The sequence below is a fragment of the Poecilia formosa genome, unplaced genomic scaffold (genome assembly GCF_000485575.1).
Source record: "Poecilia formosa unplaced genomic scaffold, Poecilia_formosa-5.1.2 Scaffold73, whole genome shotgun sequence".
Lineage (NCBI taxonomy): Eukaryota > Metazoa > Chordata > Actinopteri > Cyprinodontiformes > Poeciliidae > Poecilia > Poecilia formosa.
Window position 1 is genome coordinate 1841220 of NW_006800012.1, and position 17892 is coordinate 1859111.

Sequence of the window (17892 nt, forward strand, 5' to 3'; positions counted from 1 at the left end):
AGAGACAACCATGTGTGGTGAGGACCTCCGATACAGACTGGATAGAGATAAACCTTAGACTTTAAAGGTTCGCCAAGAAGCCACAGCCAATGAGGTCATATGCAAATGGAAGGAAATCTGCAACCACCAATATAATCTGTGTCTGTTTGGTCAAGACTCGAAATTAGCAGCAATGCTGAGATGAATTATTGTTCAGCAATATCTTTGGTTTTGGCCATCAAGAATGTTTAATAAGTGCATTCTGGGAGTCCAAGTATTGATCAGTGTCTGTATGCAGTTCAGTTCTTGTTTTTCAGTCGTGTTGGGCCCAGCAGTAGTATAGATATATGGTGGGTTTTTTATGTTTTTTCAGGAATCAGTTCAAGACGTTTGGGTGAGTTTTCAAACCAGAAGCATGAGAAACGTGCAGAAAACGCAACATATAAATCTCAACGTCACCTTCGTATTGTTTCTCTCCTCTCATTGTTTAGTAAGAACAAGTGTTGTGCTCCGTCACCATCTTGCTCGACGGATGCAGCGGTGGTCAGACCGCGGCTGCGTTCCCTCTGTACTCCTCCATCATTTCTCACTGAGTGGAAAGTTTCACATACAGTCTCTTCATAACCACACACCCTCCTACTTTAACCCCACTGACACCTTGTCACTCCTCCTATCCATTTTGAACCCTGATGCCCCCCAGACGCTGTGTTAGTCTTCATCATCATTGTCATCACCTCCCGAGGAACATCTGGTCATCATGAAGGCCGAACACGTCTTCCTGCTCTGCATCCTGGGAGCCGCTCTGCTGTCCACTGTCCTCTGCATCAGTAAGACCACAGCCAGACTGCAGCTGCGTCTCCAGGCTGTCAGATGATTCGTTTCATGTGATCTTCTTGTTCGCAGATGGAATTGGACCCGACGACTGCTGCTTCAAATTCTATCCACGACAGATGAGGAAAACTGCCATCCGCTCGTACTACTTCACTGATTACCGCTGTCCCAAGGCTGCAGTCATGTGAGTAACTCAAACCTCCAACTGGATTCATGTCAGTCAAGTTTTGAACGAGTTCTAAGAAGATGAATAGGTAGGTAGGGATTTTCTCTTAGGAAAATTATCATAAGAGTAATGTCAATTATGCTTAGAACTACTAGAGATGTTTTGTATTAACATTACCACTGGACGAGGAAGTGTTGACGGTATTCTTACTTTCGAATCTCCTTTCTTTTCGTTTAGTTTGGTCACAGAACAGAAGGGTCGTCACATCTGTGTGGATCCAAGTCTCCAGTGGGTTGAAAACATGATGAGGCATCTGGATGAGAAGGACTTGAAGTGAACCTCTTGCTCATCCTTTCATCTTTCTTTGCTTTGCTTCATCCATCATAAAAGCTGGAGAACATTGGTGGCATATATTTAGATATACTCAAAGCTTTTTGCTTCCAAGCAGAGTCATTTCTCTGACTGTTTCAGTGGTTTTGTTATCTTGACGGGTTAACCTCACTGGAAACCCGTTTTGATTTTATCTTGTTTTCTGATGTTTTATAAAGTGATCTGCTGTACCTGTGGATTTAATCTAAAATAATAAAAAAAATATTGATCTGTTTTTGTTCTAACTGTGTATTTCTACATTGCTCAGGCTTATAATAACTTCTTTGGAAAGACAAGATGAAAAAATGAGAAAATCAGATCAGTAGATATGAGGTTTCCACAAGTTTCAAGAAGTTTCATTTAAGATCTATAGATCTGAATTAAATAGAGGAACAGCATTCATTTTCTTATAAACAAGTTAAATACATCTTGGTCAGAAGCAGCTGGTGTTTTCCAGCTCTGACATGTGACTTGAGTGTTTTTACACCTGAGTTATCAATGATGTGGTTTGGAAATACCTGTTACTAAATAGATAAACAGAACGGACAGACCGATACTTTATTAATACCCACATAGGGAAATTCATGTAGCACCTAACACTCCCAAACCACACACACCATCAGTACAGTACTATAAAAACCAGTAATATTTGTGTTATTTATAAATGCTCATGTCAGCAGGTGTTGTGCAGCTACAGCTCTAGAAAAAATGAAAGAACCGCTGCACTGAAAACCTCCAGGTTACTCAACCTAATGTTGATTTCTGAACTCTTCCTGAGTTCAAACATCAGTGTTGTTGTTTCTAAGTGAATATGAACTTGTTTTCTTTGCATTATTTGAGGTCTGAATGCACAGTACCTGTTTTTTCTTGTTTTGACCATTTCTCCTTTTCTGCAAATAAATACTAAATTGTTGCTTGGAATTTCAGAGACATGTTGTCAGTAGTTCATAGAATAAAAGAACAATGTTCATTTTACTCAAACATAGATCTATAAAAGAGAATCTGATCATTTTAAATGGTCTCTTAATTTTTTCCAGAGCTGTTTATTCGGTTGTCATGGTGAGTGATTGAGCACTGGACAACTAGAACCACCAAACTATTATCCTAACCAAACAAAACCATTAAGTCAGACGAGTCTTAATGTCTGTTGACCAACCAGTGACCTCAGGTCCATTCCTCCAGAGCTGCTGTCCTTCATCATCATCATCATCATCATCATCAGTCATTCAGCTCTGCAAAGTGTGACTGTAAGATCCCAAATGCAGATAAACGTTTGTTTTTGTCTCTGAGTATTATTTATTTGCCTTTGTGGAGAGTCGAGGTGAACAAACTGTCCCTGGTGTGTGACAAAGTCACACATTAAGCAGAGCGTATCCTGTTGGGTTTGTGGTCTAAAAATGTTTAGCATGGCTGCACACACACACACGTTTGTGTTGCTATCTTTATGGGGACTTTCCATTGACTTCCATTCATTTCTACAGCCTAAACCTGACCTTTACCCTTTTCCTAACCCTAACCATCACATACCTAACCCTAACCAAAACTCAATTCATACCTTAGTCCTAACTCTGACCCCTGACCCAAAAATAGGGTTTCCCCTTGTGGGGACCAGGCTCCGGTCCCCACGAGGAGCGATTGGTCCCCACAACGTAGTATATGTCAGGAAAATCGTCCCCACAAGGTATTACAAACAAACGCACACACACACACACACACACACATGTGAAATGGCTTTAATGTCGACTGCAGCTTACAGCAGGTCGTTCAGGTCGCTGTAGTTCTGCTAAATGTTATTGTTTAGTTTTTAAGAGAAACTGAAAAAGCCGAACTTGTCAGAGTACCATTGCTTCAAGACTTTTAAGGATTTGTCTGAACCAGTATTTTTTTTCAGTGGGGAATAATTTTTCCATTCAAAATGATACAATTTGTAAAAACTGTATCTACTGTACTTTATGTACAGATTTGAACTGCAGATTCTCTCGAATCCAGAGTCTGAACAATTCATGGATTCTCAAATATATTGAAATATGTTACAGGAACCCACTAATATTTATAATGTTAAAGAGACAGGACAGTCTTCAATAAATCCATCAATTTTCTAATTTGAGTTACATTTATAACAATTTTGTTGCCAGACACTGATTCAAATTGTAAGAACTCTTCTTGGTTTTGAAAGCTTCACCTTGACTTATTACTTGTTGTTTTTGACAAATTGTTCAACTTTTGCCTTTTCTGACCACAATTGTTTTTCTCCAGAAGTTATTTGACTTGTCCACGAGGCCTGGATCCAGGAAACAGAAACCACTAGAGGCAGCAGGAAGAACCAAAGGTGTAGTTAAGGACTGTGGCAGAGAGATGGAAGGTAAGGCAAGTTTGTTTTTATAGTTTATTTTTATTGCACAATCTTTAAATTTAGCAAGCAAGAAACATTACATTACAGTAGCACTATAATAAAGACTACAATTAACATTACAGACATAATAGATTTTAAAATAAACTTTATAAAAACAAACAAGGATGGTAAATTCAAAGCAAAATATTTGCTTGAAATAGAAAAGCTTTAATACCAAAATCATGACCACATTGCCAGTTCACTTCACATGATCTGATAAAGCAGAACAGCAGGCAGATCCCTTACAGGGTCTTCATCTCCAGACTCTTAACAATATTCTGCACCCACTCTTCCTTTGAATCCACACAGATGCGGCGTGCCCTGCGTGTTATTAGGCTGAAAGAAAAAAGCACAGATTTCTCTTTCTCACAAAGGAGGAATGGGAAAAACAAACTTCACTTTGAGTAAAACAGAACTGATCATTTTATAACGGAGAATAACAGAAACAGTTATCAGTACTTACATAACTCCATTTGTGGCACAGCGAGCATCAGTCCTGTAATATGAAGTGATGAGGTTTTTGTTCAACCGGTTTCTGAAGAATTGAAAGCAGCATTCATCAGGACCATTTGAACCTGAAAATAACACAGTTAGTTAATAAAGAGTTTGAATGAACATGAGATACAATGTTTAATTTTCCTTTGGGGTCAATAAACAAACTTTGAATTTGAATTGAATCAGAATCAGATTCCTTTTGTTTTGTTTGTTGTTTTGTTGTTTTTCTTGTTTTGCAAGAAAGCACAAAATTGAATGTAAGATCAGCTGATCAGAGAATCGTCTCCAGGTGAACTTACTGTCGCAGAGAACTGTGGACAGCAGAGCAGCTCCCAGGATGCAGAGCAGGAGGATGTTAACAGCCTTCATGCTGACCAGATGTTCGTCTGTGAGTGGTGATGGAGACGCTCTGGGTTGTTTGAACAATCGGCAGACCGATGCTGCCTTTATCAAAACAGAGGTGTTAAAGAGGCAGGGTCTCCGTGGTTACACGGCGCCTGAACGCCTCTGACATGGTGAAACTTTCCACTTGGTTAGACAGAGAGATAGATTGAAGAGGAAATGTTGTGGGTCGACCAAAAAAAAGCACGAAGTCAGTGAGCTGAAGAAATAAACACCATCACCGATCTCTATTTTAATCGTTGCTTTTGGGATAAACTTTTAAGTATGGAACAAGTAAATCCTTTAAAATGACAGTAAATGTGGGGTTAGGATTGGAAACAGACTAAATACACTTAGAAACAGTGCTTTGCTTTTGTATTAAACTCCTTTTCCTCTAAAATACCTAAATAAATTCACTAAATTAAATGTGTTTATCTGTAACATATTCAATGATGTTTTAAAGTTTTAATGCATTTTCAATTTAGGAGCAGAAAATCTTATTTTCGCCCCCTGCTGGTAAAAGTTAGCTAAGGTCATCTGTTGTAGAACCAGGAGTTACTTCTGTTAAACAGCAAACAGAAATAAAATAGACAGTTTTATGTTACTAGGTAAGTTGTGACCTTAAAAGGGATCTGTAACTACAGTACATTAATACTGAGTTAAACTTATATTACTTAAATATTAATTTTTAGGTGGCCCCGGTCTTTCTGCATGGAGTTTGCATGTTCTCCCTGTGCATGCGTGGGTTTTCTCCGGGTACTCCGGTTCCTCCCACAGTCCAAAAACATGTCAGGTTAATTGGCCTCTCCAAATTGCCAGTGTGTGTCTGCATGGTTGTCTCTGTGTTGCCCTGCGACAGACTGGCGACCTGTCCAGGATGACCCCGCCTCTCGCCCGGAACGTTAGCTGGAGATAGGCACCAGCACCCCTCCCGGCCCCCTGAGGGACAAGGGTGTAAAGAAAATGGATGGATGGATGGATTAATTTTTAGGACTAAAAACCAGTGTTGTAGTACTCGAGATCGGTCTTGGTCTCGAGACCATTTTTTGATGGTCTCGGTCTTGTATCGGACTCGGTCCCTGAGGAATCGGCCTTTTATTTCAAGACCAGTCGAGACCGCAACTGTGAAAATATCACTAAACGTACAGCATACTATCCAGTTTATTTATTAACATCGTTGTTTTCAGTGGATTCAAAATGCACCAATTAAAATCCAACCAATAACGTGTTTCTGTTACTCCCCCCCCCTCCTCACCTTTCACTCAGACGCGGCGCTCCAGACATGCGCAGTTGTTTTCTCTGAGCGGCAGAAGATGTCTGTCTAATCGTCAGTAATATAATATTGCTGCATAAATCATAAGAAATCCGATGACCACAGCTAACTCAGCAGCGCTTCGCTTTCACAGACAGTGGGGACAACGTCTAACTTTTTTTGTCACTTAGAAAAGTAGCTCAAAGAAAGGTAAGCTCCGTTAACGTGATGTTAGCAAAGCTAGCTGTATATAGAGACACATTAAGCATTTGTGATGAAAAAAAGTTGTCACTCACTGCACTTAATTATTGTGCGGAGGTGTTGACTGACTTGTCGCAAGTATGGGACAACGCTGTGTCCAAAAGTCTGCAATATAGTGATGTGGCATTCAGGAACAGTCCGATTCTTCTGAACTGCTCTTTACTTAGAAAGGGTTAGCTGCAGTAGCTATCATTATTTCATGTAATTATGTACATTGATATTTTTTTAATTAACAAATAAATAAAACACAAGAACAAAAGAGCACACAGAGCATGCACATTGCTCTATGATTGTTTTCGTTAAAAGTGGCAGCTGTAATGTCTGCCATGGTGTCAGACTGCCTGGGTTCATGTACTGGGAGAGAGAGTGAAAACAGTCACGGTGAGCGCCTTGTGCTTGGTTACTTCCTGCTTGTTGCTCCTTGGTCAGTGTTCATAGTTGAGGGTTATTTACCGTCAGGGCATTGCCTCAATTGCTATGTTTAATGGTGCAGACAGTGGTGGTTTCTGACATGAGCAATATGGGCAAACACCCAGGGCGTTATTTTTTTTAGGGATGACACGAGACCATCACACAATGTAGCACAAAGATGGAAGCAAAGCAGAACAAAGTTTGTTCTGCTTTTAATATTGGTAAAATTTATTAAGTATTTAATATCTAGGTGTTTTTATGAGAATATGGATCTTTGAGATCAATTTGAGAAGCAATTTTGATCATATTTCACCATTTTATCATGTCATGTAGCGTGGGCATCTGGTCTTGGTCTTGACTCGGTCTCGACTTGGTCTCGGACCCTAAATATCTTGGTCTTGTCTTGGTCTCGGGTTAGGTGGTCTTGACCACAACACTGCTAAAAACTTAGGGATGCTGTGGTGATGCAGGGGTTAAACACAACCCACGTAAGGAGGCCTTAGTCCTTGATGTGGCCGGCACAGGTTTGATGCCCGGTCTGGTAGCCTTTGCTGCATGTCTTCCTTCTCTTTCTTTACCTACTTTCAGGTATTAGCACTTTCAAATAAATGACCAAAAAACAACCTTTAAAAAAAGATTAAAAACTCAGAACCATTTGATATGTCAGGTTTATTTTTGAACAAAAGCAACCAAAGGAAACATTTTTGATGATTTTGTATTTGATTAGAGAAAATTAGGAAAACAGAACAATAAGAAAAGAAAACATAAAATCAACAGAAATAAAAAATGGTTCCAGTCACTGATGTAGTTAATGTACAAAGTTTCCAAAATAAATGATACATCAACAATGATTACATTTAAAGGCAAAATCTTTGATTATTTCAAACTGAATAATTCTGATACTGAAAACATGATTGCTTTGCAGAATGTGTTTTACTGGACTTTAAATCAGGACAGATGGCCGCTCCTTTAAAAGGAGTTTATGTCCAGAAAGTCAGTAAGATTCTTCACCCAGAGCTGGTTTGGATTCACACAGATGTCGCGTCCTTTTCTTGTTTTTAAACTGAAAGAAAAGACATATTTCTCAAAAGAGGGATAAAAGTAATAAATGAATTTTGATTTCAAACTCAGTTAGCAATACTTACATGACTGCTCTAATGGCACAGCGATGATCAGTCCATTTATATGAAGAGATGAGATTTTTCTTCACGGGGTTTTTGAAGAATTCAAAGCAGCATTTATCGGGATTAATTCCATCTGAAAATGACACAGTTAGTTAATGGGGAATGTTGAATGAACATGAGTTATAACGTTTAGTTTCCCTTTGTGGTCAATTAAGTAATCTTGAATTGGAATTGAATCAGAATCAGAATTCCTTTTATTGTCATTGCATAAGAAAGCACAACAAAAAAAACCCAAAAAGAATGAATTGAATGTAACATCAGCTGATCAGAAAATCGTCTCCAGGTGAACTTACAGTTGCAGAGGACTGTGGACAGCAGAGCAGCTCCCAGGATGCAGAGCAGGAAGATGTTAACAGCCTTCATGATGACCAGATGTTCCTCTGTGAGTGATGGTGGAGACACTCTGGGTCTTATGAACCAACAGTGGGCTGCAGTGCAACCTTTATAAATATTAAAATATTTAAAAAATGGGTGGAGGTGTCAAAAGAAAGAGGAGGTGTGAGTGGTTACTCGATGACGGAATGCTGCTGTGATGGTGAAACTTTCCACTTCATTAGAAAGAGTAGATGACAGAGGAAATGCTGCTGTGGTTGGACCAAAATGCACCTCAACAGCAAGAAGTAAAAAAGTTAAGTGTAAAACTTCTGATTCCAAAAGAAAAAAGAAAAAGGTTGAAAAAAGCAGAAAGGAATATATTTAAACCTTTATTTACTTAATGATTTGAGTTGGTTTTTAGCCCTTTTTTGCCTTTTGGTAAAGAAAAAAAAACAGAGTTGTGTTTGATGTATGGCTGCATCTTTTACAGCAGAATCATCTTTTCCAAAGAACAACAACAACAACAAAAACGCACAACTCCAAATGTAGAACATGAATCCATAGAGAATGTCATGACTGTCCTGAGGCAAGTTTTCAAGCTTCAATAGAGAGAGAGAAAGAAATAATTTCAGCCACTTACGCAGAGTTACAAGAGGCAGATGTATATCTGAGACAATGTCCCATCTATTGATATGTTTTTTTATTCTGCTCCAGAAGGGGCAACAGATGTTCCTCTGATAGCGATGATAGAGAGCAACACCACAGCTGACGGTGTGGGCCTTTAAAAAAACAGCATACTATAGCGCTGCCTTTATCAAGATCAAAATATTTAAAAATGTGCCAGACTTGTAAAAAGAAGGAAGGAGTTCATGGTCACACTGTGTCTACTCTGGGTCACTTCCTGTTCCTACTATCCAGCCTTTCTCAGGACCTGAGCTGGTTCTCACACAGAACCGTTCAGAAGAATATCCAGATGGAAAACATCCACAGAACTGTCCAGAGACGAGCATCAGGGCTGACCTTCCCTCCATCCAGGATGTGATTAGGGTTAGGAAAAGGGCCGCTAACATCTCTGGAAACCCCACACATCCTGGACACAAACTGATGAACATTTAACAGTCAGAGTTCCCAGATCAATACCATATTTATATGTCAACTGTGACGTGTTACCTCATGTGATTAATCTGAAAATATTAATGTGTTAATGTAACATAACGCAGATTAAGCTAACTATTTTGACCTAAAAGTCTCTTTCCTGCAGAGCGTAGCCTAGTTCATAGCAGCAAGTTACAGGCTTGACGAACGGCAACATAAGATGAAAGTTTTCTGTGACGGCAACAAATGTTGAACATTCAAATTCCTTGTTTGCTTGTACAAACTTGACAGACAAGGCTGATTTATTCTAGTTTTTACATCAAAATGACTTTTCGTCATCATTTCTAGATGTTTTCTGCAGTTGGGTTGTCACTACGCACTTTTCTGAACCATGACAGATTGTTTTAGGTGTCTTTAACCACTAAACCGAGTCAAGCTATATATACATACATGTGTTTTTTACCTATGTGTTTTATGACCCACATGAAAACACAAAAAAATGTCTCCCCCTCAGCTTCCTCTTTAGCTGAATTTTGCAGAGGCCTGCATTTCTGCATTAACTGACTACAAATATAGACATGAGACACTTGTATAGTCTCAAATGAAGTTTTTTTTTACTCTAACATTAGCTAGATGTTCATGTTAAATTTATTTGGATAACATATTTGAAAACATAAACATTTGATGAAAGTACTTCACAATTTACACCAACTGTCATAATACAGAATACATCAGCAAAAAGAAATGGTAAGAGCGAAACGACTGTATTAAAAGTATCAGAAGAATGTGGAGGCTTCAACCTGATTTTCAGAAATATGAATAACAGCTGATGATCTTTCTGACCAAGAAGGAACATGCAGAGTACATCTGTTGCAACATTGATATGAATAAACTTATTAACAACATTAACTGTTATGTTGACATGAGTGGTGGTAAGGTTTACCTCTTCTTAGCCTCAACTAAATGTGTGACTGCATAATCCTAAATGTACATGAATGTTTGCTCCTCTTTTCATCTTTCTGATTATGATTAATTTCCTATTAAGGAAATTTGAGGTGCAACAAGCTGTCCCTGCTGCAACACAAAGTCACACATCGAGCAGAACGTATCCTGTTGGGTTTGTGGTTGTACCCAGAAATGTTTATCATGACTCCACACACACATGAAATGGGTTTAATGTAGAATGTTGCTGACAACGGATTATTCAGGTCACTGTGGTTCTGCTAAACTCTATACAGTTTGTTCCAGGTTTTTGGTTAGTTTTCCTGAAGATCCTGGATTAACAACTGCAAAATCTAACAATCAGAAAAGACAAAAACCTAAATTAATCTTAAACTTAAGAGTGATTAAATTCAAGCATTCTCCACAGCAAATAACAGTACTTTCCCCTTTATATATTTATGATGGCTTATAATCCTTTAGTTGAAATGTTCTTGTTTTATGTTTTAATTTGACTCACCATTTTAAGCTTAATAGTAAAACTTTTAACACATTACACTAACAATAACTTTGTGAACAAAGTTTTAATCAATTTATCTGTAGGCCATAATATACAAATGCTACCAAACATTAACATTAGGTAAAGGCTGATTGAATTATTTCTGCTTTCAGCTCACTGCTGAAAACCAGCGGGAGTTTGAAACGAGGCGCCCGAGAGACGGACGTTCTCTCTCGGCATGGCGACCCAGCTCCGCCCGGTCCGCTGGTAGAGCGGCGAGACGAGCCGGCGGTGGAAGCGGGAGCGGACATGTCCGAACACGACTGAGCATTTCGGTAAATTAAGCGACATGTTCATATATCGAGCAGATATTTCATATTTACTCAGCTAAATTGTCACCTAATAACTAGTGGGCTTATCGCAAACGATATACGAAGTTTTTGTGTGTGTTTTTATATTCTGAATGGATATTTTTGTACTGTGAATATATGTAAACTTAACACTGATAGCTTTGGGCACAGCAGCGTAAATACTTAGATACGTCTGTCACTTTCACAGTTACGTGCTACAGCGATCCGCGCGCCTTTTGCGTCCACAAGTGAACGACGCGCGGGAAAAGCAGGAGTCGGAGGAGATTGGAGGATTTCTCAAACATGCACCAGAGAATCAAAGCAACTCTCCAGGTATGTTTCTGGTTAAATAATAACATCATATTATGATGTAAAGCTAAATAAAGTTGATTTTATTTAGTACTGCCCTTCTGACATTAAAAGCATGAAGTAAAAACTAACATGTACAATGATGTTTTAAGTTTGAATACATCTTCAATCTAAGAGCAAAATGTATTCTTTTCGCCCCCTGCTGGTAAGAGTTAACTAAGAAAATCTGTTCAGGGACTGACTGGTACTTTAAAAAAAATCACAGAAATAAAATTTAGTAACATAAATTTGATATACAGGTTTTCTAAATAAGTTGTAAATTGATAATAAAACTATAACTACAATAAATCAACGCTGCTGTTAAACCTGCCTTGCTTAAAGCTTCATTATTAAGATTCAAAAATCAGAACCATTTGACAAAAGTTACATTTATTTTAGAATAAAAATCAAATAAAAGAAAGCACCCAACAACACAAGCATTGTGTTTGATTAGAGAAAAATAGAATAGAAAAACAAAAAAAGGGGAAAAAACAACAATCAAAAACACCAATTCAGTCAATTCTGTAGGATAGCAGGTGTTGTACAAAGCTTTCAAAATAAATTTTAGCATAAACGATGATTACTTGAACCAAAATCTAATGCCAAAATCATAATCACTCTGCCACACGTGTTACATTGGGCTTCATGTGATCTGATGAAGCAGGACAGGCAGATCCTTTAACGGGACTTTTTCTCCAGAAAGTCAGTAATCGTCTTCACCCAGGGCTGCTTTCCATCCACACAGATGGAGCGTCCTTTTTTTGTTATTAAACTGAAACGAAGACGAATAAAAAGAGACTCACCAACGAGCTTCACATTTTACAGAAGTAAAACAAAATAAAACAAACAGAGGACAACAGGAGTCCAGCTTGCAGTACTTACACGATTCCACTCAGCGAACAGCGGCGATCAGTCTTGTAATATGAAGAGAAGAGACTTTTGTTCATTTGGTTTTTGAAGAAATTGAAGCAGCAGTCGACCGGATTATTTCCACCTGAAAATCAGACCGTTAGACTGACATCAGCTGATTGGAAAAGCTTCATCTCCAGGTGAACTTACTGTTGCAGAGGACCGAGGACAGCAGAGCTGCTCCCAGGACGCAGAGCAGGAGGATGTTAACAGCCTTCATGATGACCAGATGTTCGTCTGTGAGTGACGATAGAGACGCTCTGGATCGTTTGAACAAACGGCGGGCTGCAGTGCTGCCTTTATTGAAACCCAAACATGAAAAAAAAATCTGTCAGAGCTTCTGTCAAAACCCAGAAAAGTCTGGGTTTTTGTGGTTATGCAATGACTGAACAACTTCTGTGACGGTGAAACTTTCCACTTGATTAGGCAGAGTGAAGATTTCAGAGGAAATGGAGAGGTGGTTAGACCAAAATGCATGTCAAAGGCATGAAGTAAAAATTCTCTACCACATGTAAAACATCTGTGACTCTGACATAAGATAGATAGAAATTTGACAAGACTAAAAGGACGTGTATATATTTGTGTTTATATCTTTGTATTTACCATTTGCTGCATGATTTCATGTTGGATTTTACAATTTTTCCTAAAGTCAAACAAAAAAACATTATTAGGCCTCATAACTAGGACAGAGTTTAAGCCTATCAATTAGATTTTTCACTCTGTTTTATGAGGTTGATTTGATTTTATATTTCTCAATATGAATGAAATTTATTTGACATGTAAAATATCTTCCTATGACATTTGTTGTGAATTGGTTCAATATAAATAAACTGAATGGACTGGGATTAATGGTGAATGAAGTCTAGCAATAAACCTCAAGAATCAAACTTCAAAACCTTCATCTCTGACCCGCGAAGCCTTTAGCTGAATCGACCAGTGATGTCTAGAAACTGGTCCCAGAATCGGACCCTGTGGTACCAAGTAAGGAAGAGGTGATGAAGGGGTAACATTTTTGCTGTTTCAGAGTTTAAAACTAAACTAAAAGATTTCAGGAATGTCATTCTCATTTAAAAAAGTGTTTGTATATAAAAAAAAACATAATTATCTTTAAGATTTTAGAAAGAAAAGGAAGTTTGGAGATTGGTCTGAAATTCAAATGAACTAAGGAGTCAGGTAGATTTACTACTGCATGTGTTAAAACTTCAGCGATAACATTTGCTTTATAAACAGCATGAGGATTGTTACAGTTTGTAGCAATGATTTCAGAGAAATATACGTAGAATACCTGGTTATTAATTAAATGCACAAACCTAACGCAAGACTCCTGATAGAGAGAAACTCATGGTGCTTTAAAGCACAAAGGATTGACTGTTAGTAACGGCTACTGGTAAAAACAGAGGCAAAAACGGCAGCAGTGGAGAAGTTAAATACACGACAAAGCTTGTTGAACCTATAAATATTGTAGTTTTCATCTTTTTTTTCTATTTTGCAGACGCATGAGATTTTTTCTGCAGTAACTGGGACAGAAGACTTCACACAGATGGAAACATTTGATTGATTTGACCAGAATAACGCGTCTAATCAACCTCATTATAACATGTTTATCATGAGTCGTTTCCTGCTGCGTGGCCGTGAAATATTAAACACTTTGTAATACATTAATCAAATTTTGTGAAATTGTAACATAATCAAGTGCATAAGCAAGCTTAAATTCTTCTATTCTTCTTTGGCTTTATTTTAACACTTGAATTGAGCTGAACTGCAAATAATGTCACAAATAGTGGCTGAAGTACGTCTTTTTACCAGCAGGGGGCAGCGTATGTATATAAGTTAGTGTGTCTGAGCCGCTTGTGTAGAAATTGTTAGTTTTATAATAAATGACTTCATATTTTCTAGTAATGATAGAAACTTTTATACTTTAGTTCACATTTATCTGACAAGACTAGTTACCATGACTACGATACACATTTTTTGATTGATTATTGTGTTTTTAACATGTAAATCATCGGCCTTGCTGCTGAAATGGGCTGTTCAGGTAAACTTGACCTGACCTGAATACAACCACAGAGGTTAAACTTAGCTTAACAGAAGATCCCACCGCCTTAAATATTTTTTCTCTACATCACTCAGCTGAAATCTAGTGAAATTTGTCTGACAGTTTTGTTTGTGGTCAGAACTCACCAAGCTGAGGTAGAGCTGTTTCAGTGCAGGCGTTTCTCACTGCTTCATAAAAACATCGTGTTCTGAACTCAGCTCAGGAGGATGCACACAAACCAGAGAGTCCAACTCCAGAACAAAATGTTAAAAATTATCTCTGTTTTAATAATAATAAAAATAAAATATTTTAAAGAATGAAAAGTTTGTGTTAGAGAGTTGCCTCTTCTAGGCAGGCATCTGTAGAAACTCACTGCTTCTCAAAGCCAGGGTTCAGTTCAGCAGAGAAAAAGCAACGAGAAAATATTTCATGCAACGATGCGTCAACAATATGACACCATGTTGGTTTGACTGTAAGATGAGGAAACTGGTTCCTGTCCCAAATAAATCTCCTTTTGACAAATTCTATGATCGGTTCAGATTATCTGGACACAGATCTGAGCGATCTGTTCCTCACATTCTCTACTTCATCTACCTTAGTGGTAATGCAGCCAGCCAATCAGGATCAGCCGAATGCTCTTCCTGCCAGCATTATGACTTCCTGCATTTATAACTTTCTAACTGGCACACTTAAAAAAGCATTCCCATCCCTCTTACCAGTGCCCTGCCTTTCCTTTCTTAACCGACAAATTTTCAGATTTAAGTGAAGCCAAACATGTCAGATGTTACTTCTTAAAGCTTTTTAGATAAACCTGACTGATAGACAGAAGAGCAGAGGCCAAAGTTCAACTTCAGTAAGTTGCAACCAGCTGTTCCTGTTGGGTCACATAATCACGTATTAAGCAGAATGTCTCCTGTTAGGTTTGTGGTTTTATCTAATATGTTCATCATGGCTGCAGAGAGACATGAAACCATCGTAACCATGCTGAGCTGTGGTTCATCCTGTAGCGCTAATCTATAATGTTTACAGTCTGTCTTCTTCACTGACTGAGTGAAGTCAGAGATCAGCAGCAGATCAAATCATGCAGCAGGTAGTTTGGATCAGTGTGGTTCTGCTGAATGTCGTCTGGATCTCCTTCTTCTTAACTCCAGATCTGGACTTCTCAGGTAAGACCAGCTAAACCCAACATCAAATGTTCTTTTGCTTTTGATGTTTACTTGGATACATTTGAACCTATTTGTGGAATTGTGAAATGTGGTACATCCAGATCCACACAGAGGCATCGGTTCAAATAGATCAGTTCCAACATTAATATGCAACATGAGTGGATGTGACCTTGTGACCTGCTCTGTAACCGGTTTTGTGTCTCTCAGTGTTTGTGCAGAGGAGAAGCATCAGCAGCTCTGATGAGACGTTCATGATGGAGTTCTGCCTTCAGCCAGACTCTGACAGGAAGTGGACATCAGCTGGACCTTCAGTCAGCGGTCCAGATGGAGACATCAGCACCGTCACAGAACGTCCTGGTGAGACGTAGACGGCTTGGTTTGAGATCTGAAGATCTCAATGTTCTTGATGTTTCTGTCAGAAAACTAAAACATAAAATGATTCTCCATTTTGGATTATTTTTAGTCTCAGTACAAATACAGCTGTTTTGTGGAATCCCAATTAAATCTATTGAGGTCTATTTGAGCAAAGTGGCAAAATGAGATGAAATTCTGAGTTATATTTGAAACAAAATAGTAATGAGGTACTGGCTGTACATGTTCCTGAGAATATATTTTTATATAACTACATATATAGTTCAACATTCAATCCATGCATAATTTGCAGTGAATAGAAAGAAAACTCAACATGGAGAATCCAACTCAGGTGACAAGTTTCCAAGATCTGCAGCTCCTGATGCTGATCCTGATGAGATGTGAGTAATTAAAGCTTTATGTCTTTTCTAACTGTGATGCATCAACAGAAACTGACCTTGAACCCATTTATGAACACAAAGATGTAAGCTAGTTTAATCTGAGTCGTCATGTGGAAACTTCTTCTTATGCTAGTGCAGTGTTTGCGAAAACGGACGTTACTGACATAGTTTAATATTGTCTGAAAAACAATATATTGTCATTTAAAGACATTGTAAACCACAGAGCTGTACGGTTTGACACATATGTCACATCTGAGATGAATAAAGTCTGCAGTTAGTAGTTTGTGTCGGTCTTTGAGCAGAGACTTTAGCTAACAGATGGGAGATGAACTGTTTAGGATTTTAATATGTCTCCATGGTAACAGCTTTTCCTCAACAGGTCTCTGTATTTCTATCGGCTGCATGAGTTCACATCACGGTGCACATTGCTCTGCTTAGCAGCTTTGGGTCAATAGGAGGCGCTCTGCATCCCTCAAACATGCATGAATGAATGTTTTGATTACTTTTAGACTTGGGCTGTTAATCAGGTTAATTGGTAACTAATCACTGAATAACTCCAACAAACAACCTTCCTACTCGTTATGTAAATTGATTGTGTGTAGATAAACTTTTTTGTTGTTTTATTTTTCAGTGATTTGAATGGACCGACTGTATCTACTGATGAACAGAGACTGACTTCACCACCAGAGTTCAGCTCCAGCTCTGAAGCTGATCCTGTTACAAAGAGTCCAACAACTACTACAAATCAGAAGGTCACCATCAACCGACCCAGACAGCACAAAATCACCCTCAGTCCACTCAGACCAGGACCAGGAAGTGAGTTTTTCCTCCAGCAGGTTTCCATCCAAACAGAGATGTCATAGATTTGGTGTAAACAAAAAAAAATACTTTTCATAAATGTATGCTTGTGACATTGAAACCGTGAAATGTGACAGAAATGGAAAAAAGGAAGAGTGAAGGATAACACTTTTTTTGTATTCATTTAATGGAAACTCTTGTTTATTTTATGGATTATTTATTAATTATTTATATGAATAAATAATCATAGTAACAGTATTTATGTATTTATTGATTTTTGTAATTCTGAAAGAAACATATAATTACATATAGTTCAACATCCAGTTCATGCATTATTTACAGTGAATGGGAAGAAAACACAAACTCCAAAATCCAGCCCTGATGACAAGTTTCCAACATCTGCAGCTCCTGATCCTGATGAAATGTGAGCAACATTTTAACACACCAACCAAGAACCAGACCCAATAAATCAACTGTTTACATTTAGGATTGATTGTTTTTATTCATTTTAAACTGTTTTTAATCTTTCTGAAATTGCGACATGTGAGTTAGTGAACAGCTCTTACTGCTCTGAGGTAGAGAGTCACTGCTGGGAAGGAAGGAAACGACTTTTGGAAATTTTATGATTTTTAAATTTACTCCTTTTTTATTTATTATGGGCCTGATACACAGTCATAGTTACATACATGGTACCTTCCTTTTAAGAAAACAGAAGCTGGTGTTTTACGGAGACAAAGACGAGCCTGAAGGATTTTTACCTGTTAAACTGCATTTCATCTGAATTTCACTGCAAAAACACAAAACCTCACCAGGAGTTTCCATCTAGTTTCTAGTGCAAAAGTGACAAGTCAGTTTTCAGAAAGATCTAGAAGCTTGGCTTAAATCAATAATGCCTTAATATTGATAAAATAATAATAATAATAATAATAATAATAATAATAATAATAATAATAATAATAATAATA

The 17892-nt window shown here is 38.0% G+C and overlaps 3 protein-coding genes across 6 annotated transcripts in view; 2 read left to right on the forward strand and 1 right to left on the reverse strand.

The window, feature by feature from the left end:
• The first annotated feature begins 582 nt into the window (after positions 1-582).
• LOC103140635 (C-C motif chemokine 3-like) lies at positions 583-1574 on the forward strand. The gene is made up of 3 exons (XM_007555879.2): positions 583-806; positions 883-994; positions 1214-1574. Exons 1-3 carry the CDS (start codon positions 737-739, stop codon positions 1311-1313), a joined length of 282 nt encoding a protein of 93 aa, XP_007555941.1. The 5' UTR covers positions 583-736; the 3' UTR covers positions 1314-1574.
• Positions 1575-3721: 2147 nt separating this feature from the next.
• LOC103140636 (C-C motif chemokine 3-like) lies at positions 3722-12654 on the reverse strand. Of its 4 annotated transcripts, none has more exons than XM_016673295.1 (3): positions 12327-12598; positions 4201-4312; positions 3722-4073 (listed from the first exon to the last, which is right to left on the reverse strand). In XM_016673295.1, exons 1-3 carry the CDS (start codon positions 12394-12396, stop codon positions 3980-3982), a joined length of 276 nt encoding a protein of 91 aa, XP_016528781.1. In that variant the 5' UTR covers positions 12397-12598; the 3' UTR covers positions 3722-3979. The 4 variants fall into 4 exon arrangements, with proteins under 4 accessions (XP_016528781.1, XP_016528782.1, XP_016528780.1 ...); XM_016673296.1 differs by lacking the exon at positions 12327-12598 and adding an exon at positions 8015-8150; XM_016673294.1 differs by lacking the exon at positions 12327-12598 and adding an exon at positions 4532-4731.
• Positions 12655-16766: 4112 nt separating this feature from the next.
• Positions 16767-17892, forward strand: part of LOC103140667 (uncharacterized) — a 4977-nt gene continuing 3851 nt past the window's right edge. Inside the window, exons 1-2 of the mRNA XM_007555914.2 lie at positions 16767-16945; positions 17270-17351. Coding sequence (XP_007555976.2) covers position 16945; positions 17270-17351 — 83 coding nt within the window. The 5' untranslated portion in view covers positions 16767-16944. The remainder of the gene's footprint in view (positions 16946-17269; positions 17352-17892) is intronic.

Coding starts and splice junctions, on each gene's coding strand:
- LOC103140636 (XM_016673295.1), bottom strand. CDS start 12,396: ATGAAGGCTGTTAACATCCTCCTGCTCTGCGTCCTGGGAGCAGCTCTG. Junction 4,313..12,326: donor GTCCTCGGTCCTCTGCAACA/GTAAGTTCACCT, acceptor TGTTATTTTCAG/GTTCAAATGGTCCTGATGAA. Junction 4,074..4,200: donor TGTGCCACAAATGGAGTTAT/GTAAGTACTGAT, acceptor TTTTTCTTTCAG/CCTAATAACACGCAGGGCAC.
- LOC103140635 (XM_007555879.2), top strand. CDS start 737: ATGAAGGCCGAACACGTCTTCCTGCTCTGCATCCTGGGAGCCGCTCTG. Junction 807..882: donor GTCCACTGTCCTCTGCATCA/GTAAGACCACAG, acceptor TCTTGTTCGCAG/ATGGAATTGGACCCGACGAC. Junction 995..1,213: donor TGTCCCAAGGCTGCAGTCAT/GTGAGTAACTCA, acceptor CTTTTCGTTTAG/TTTGGTCACAGAACAGAAGG.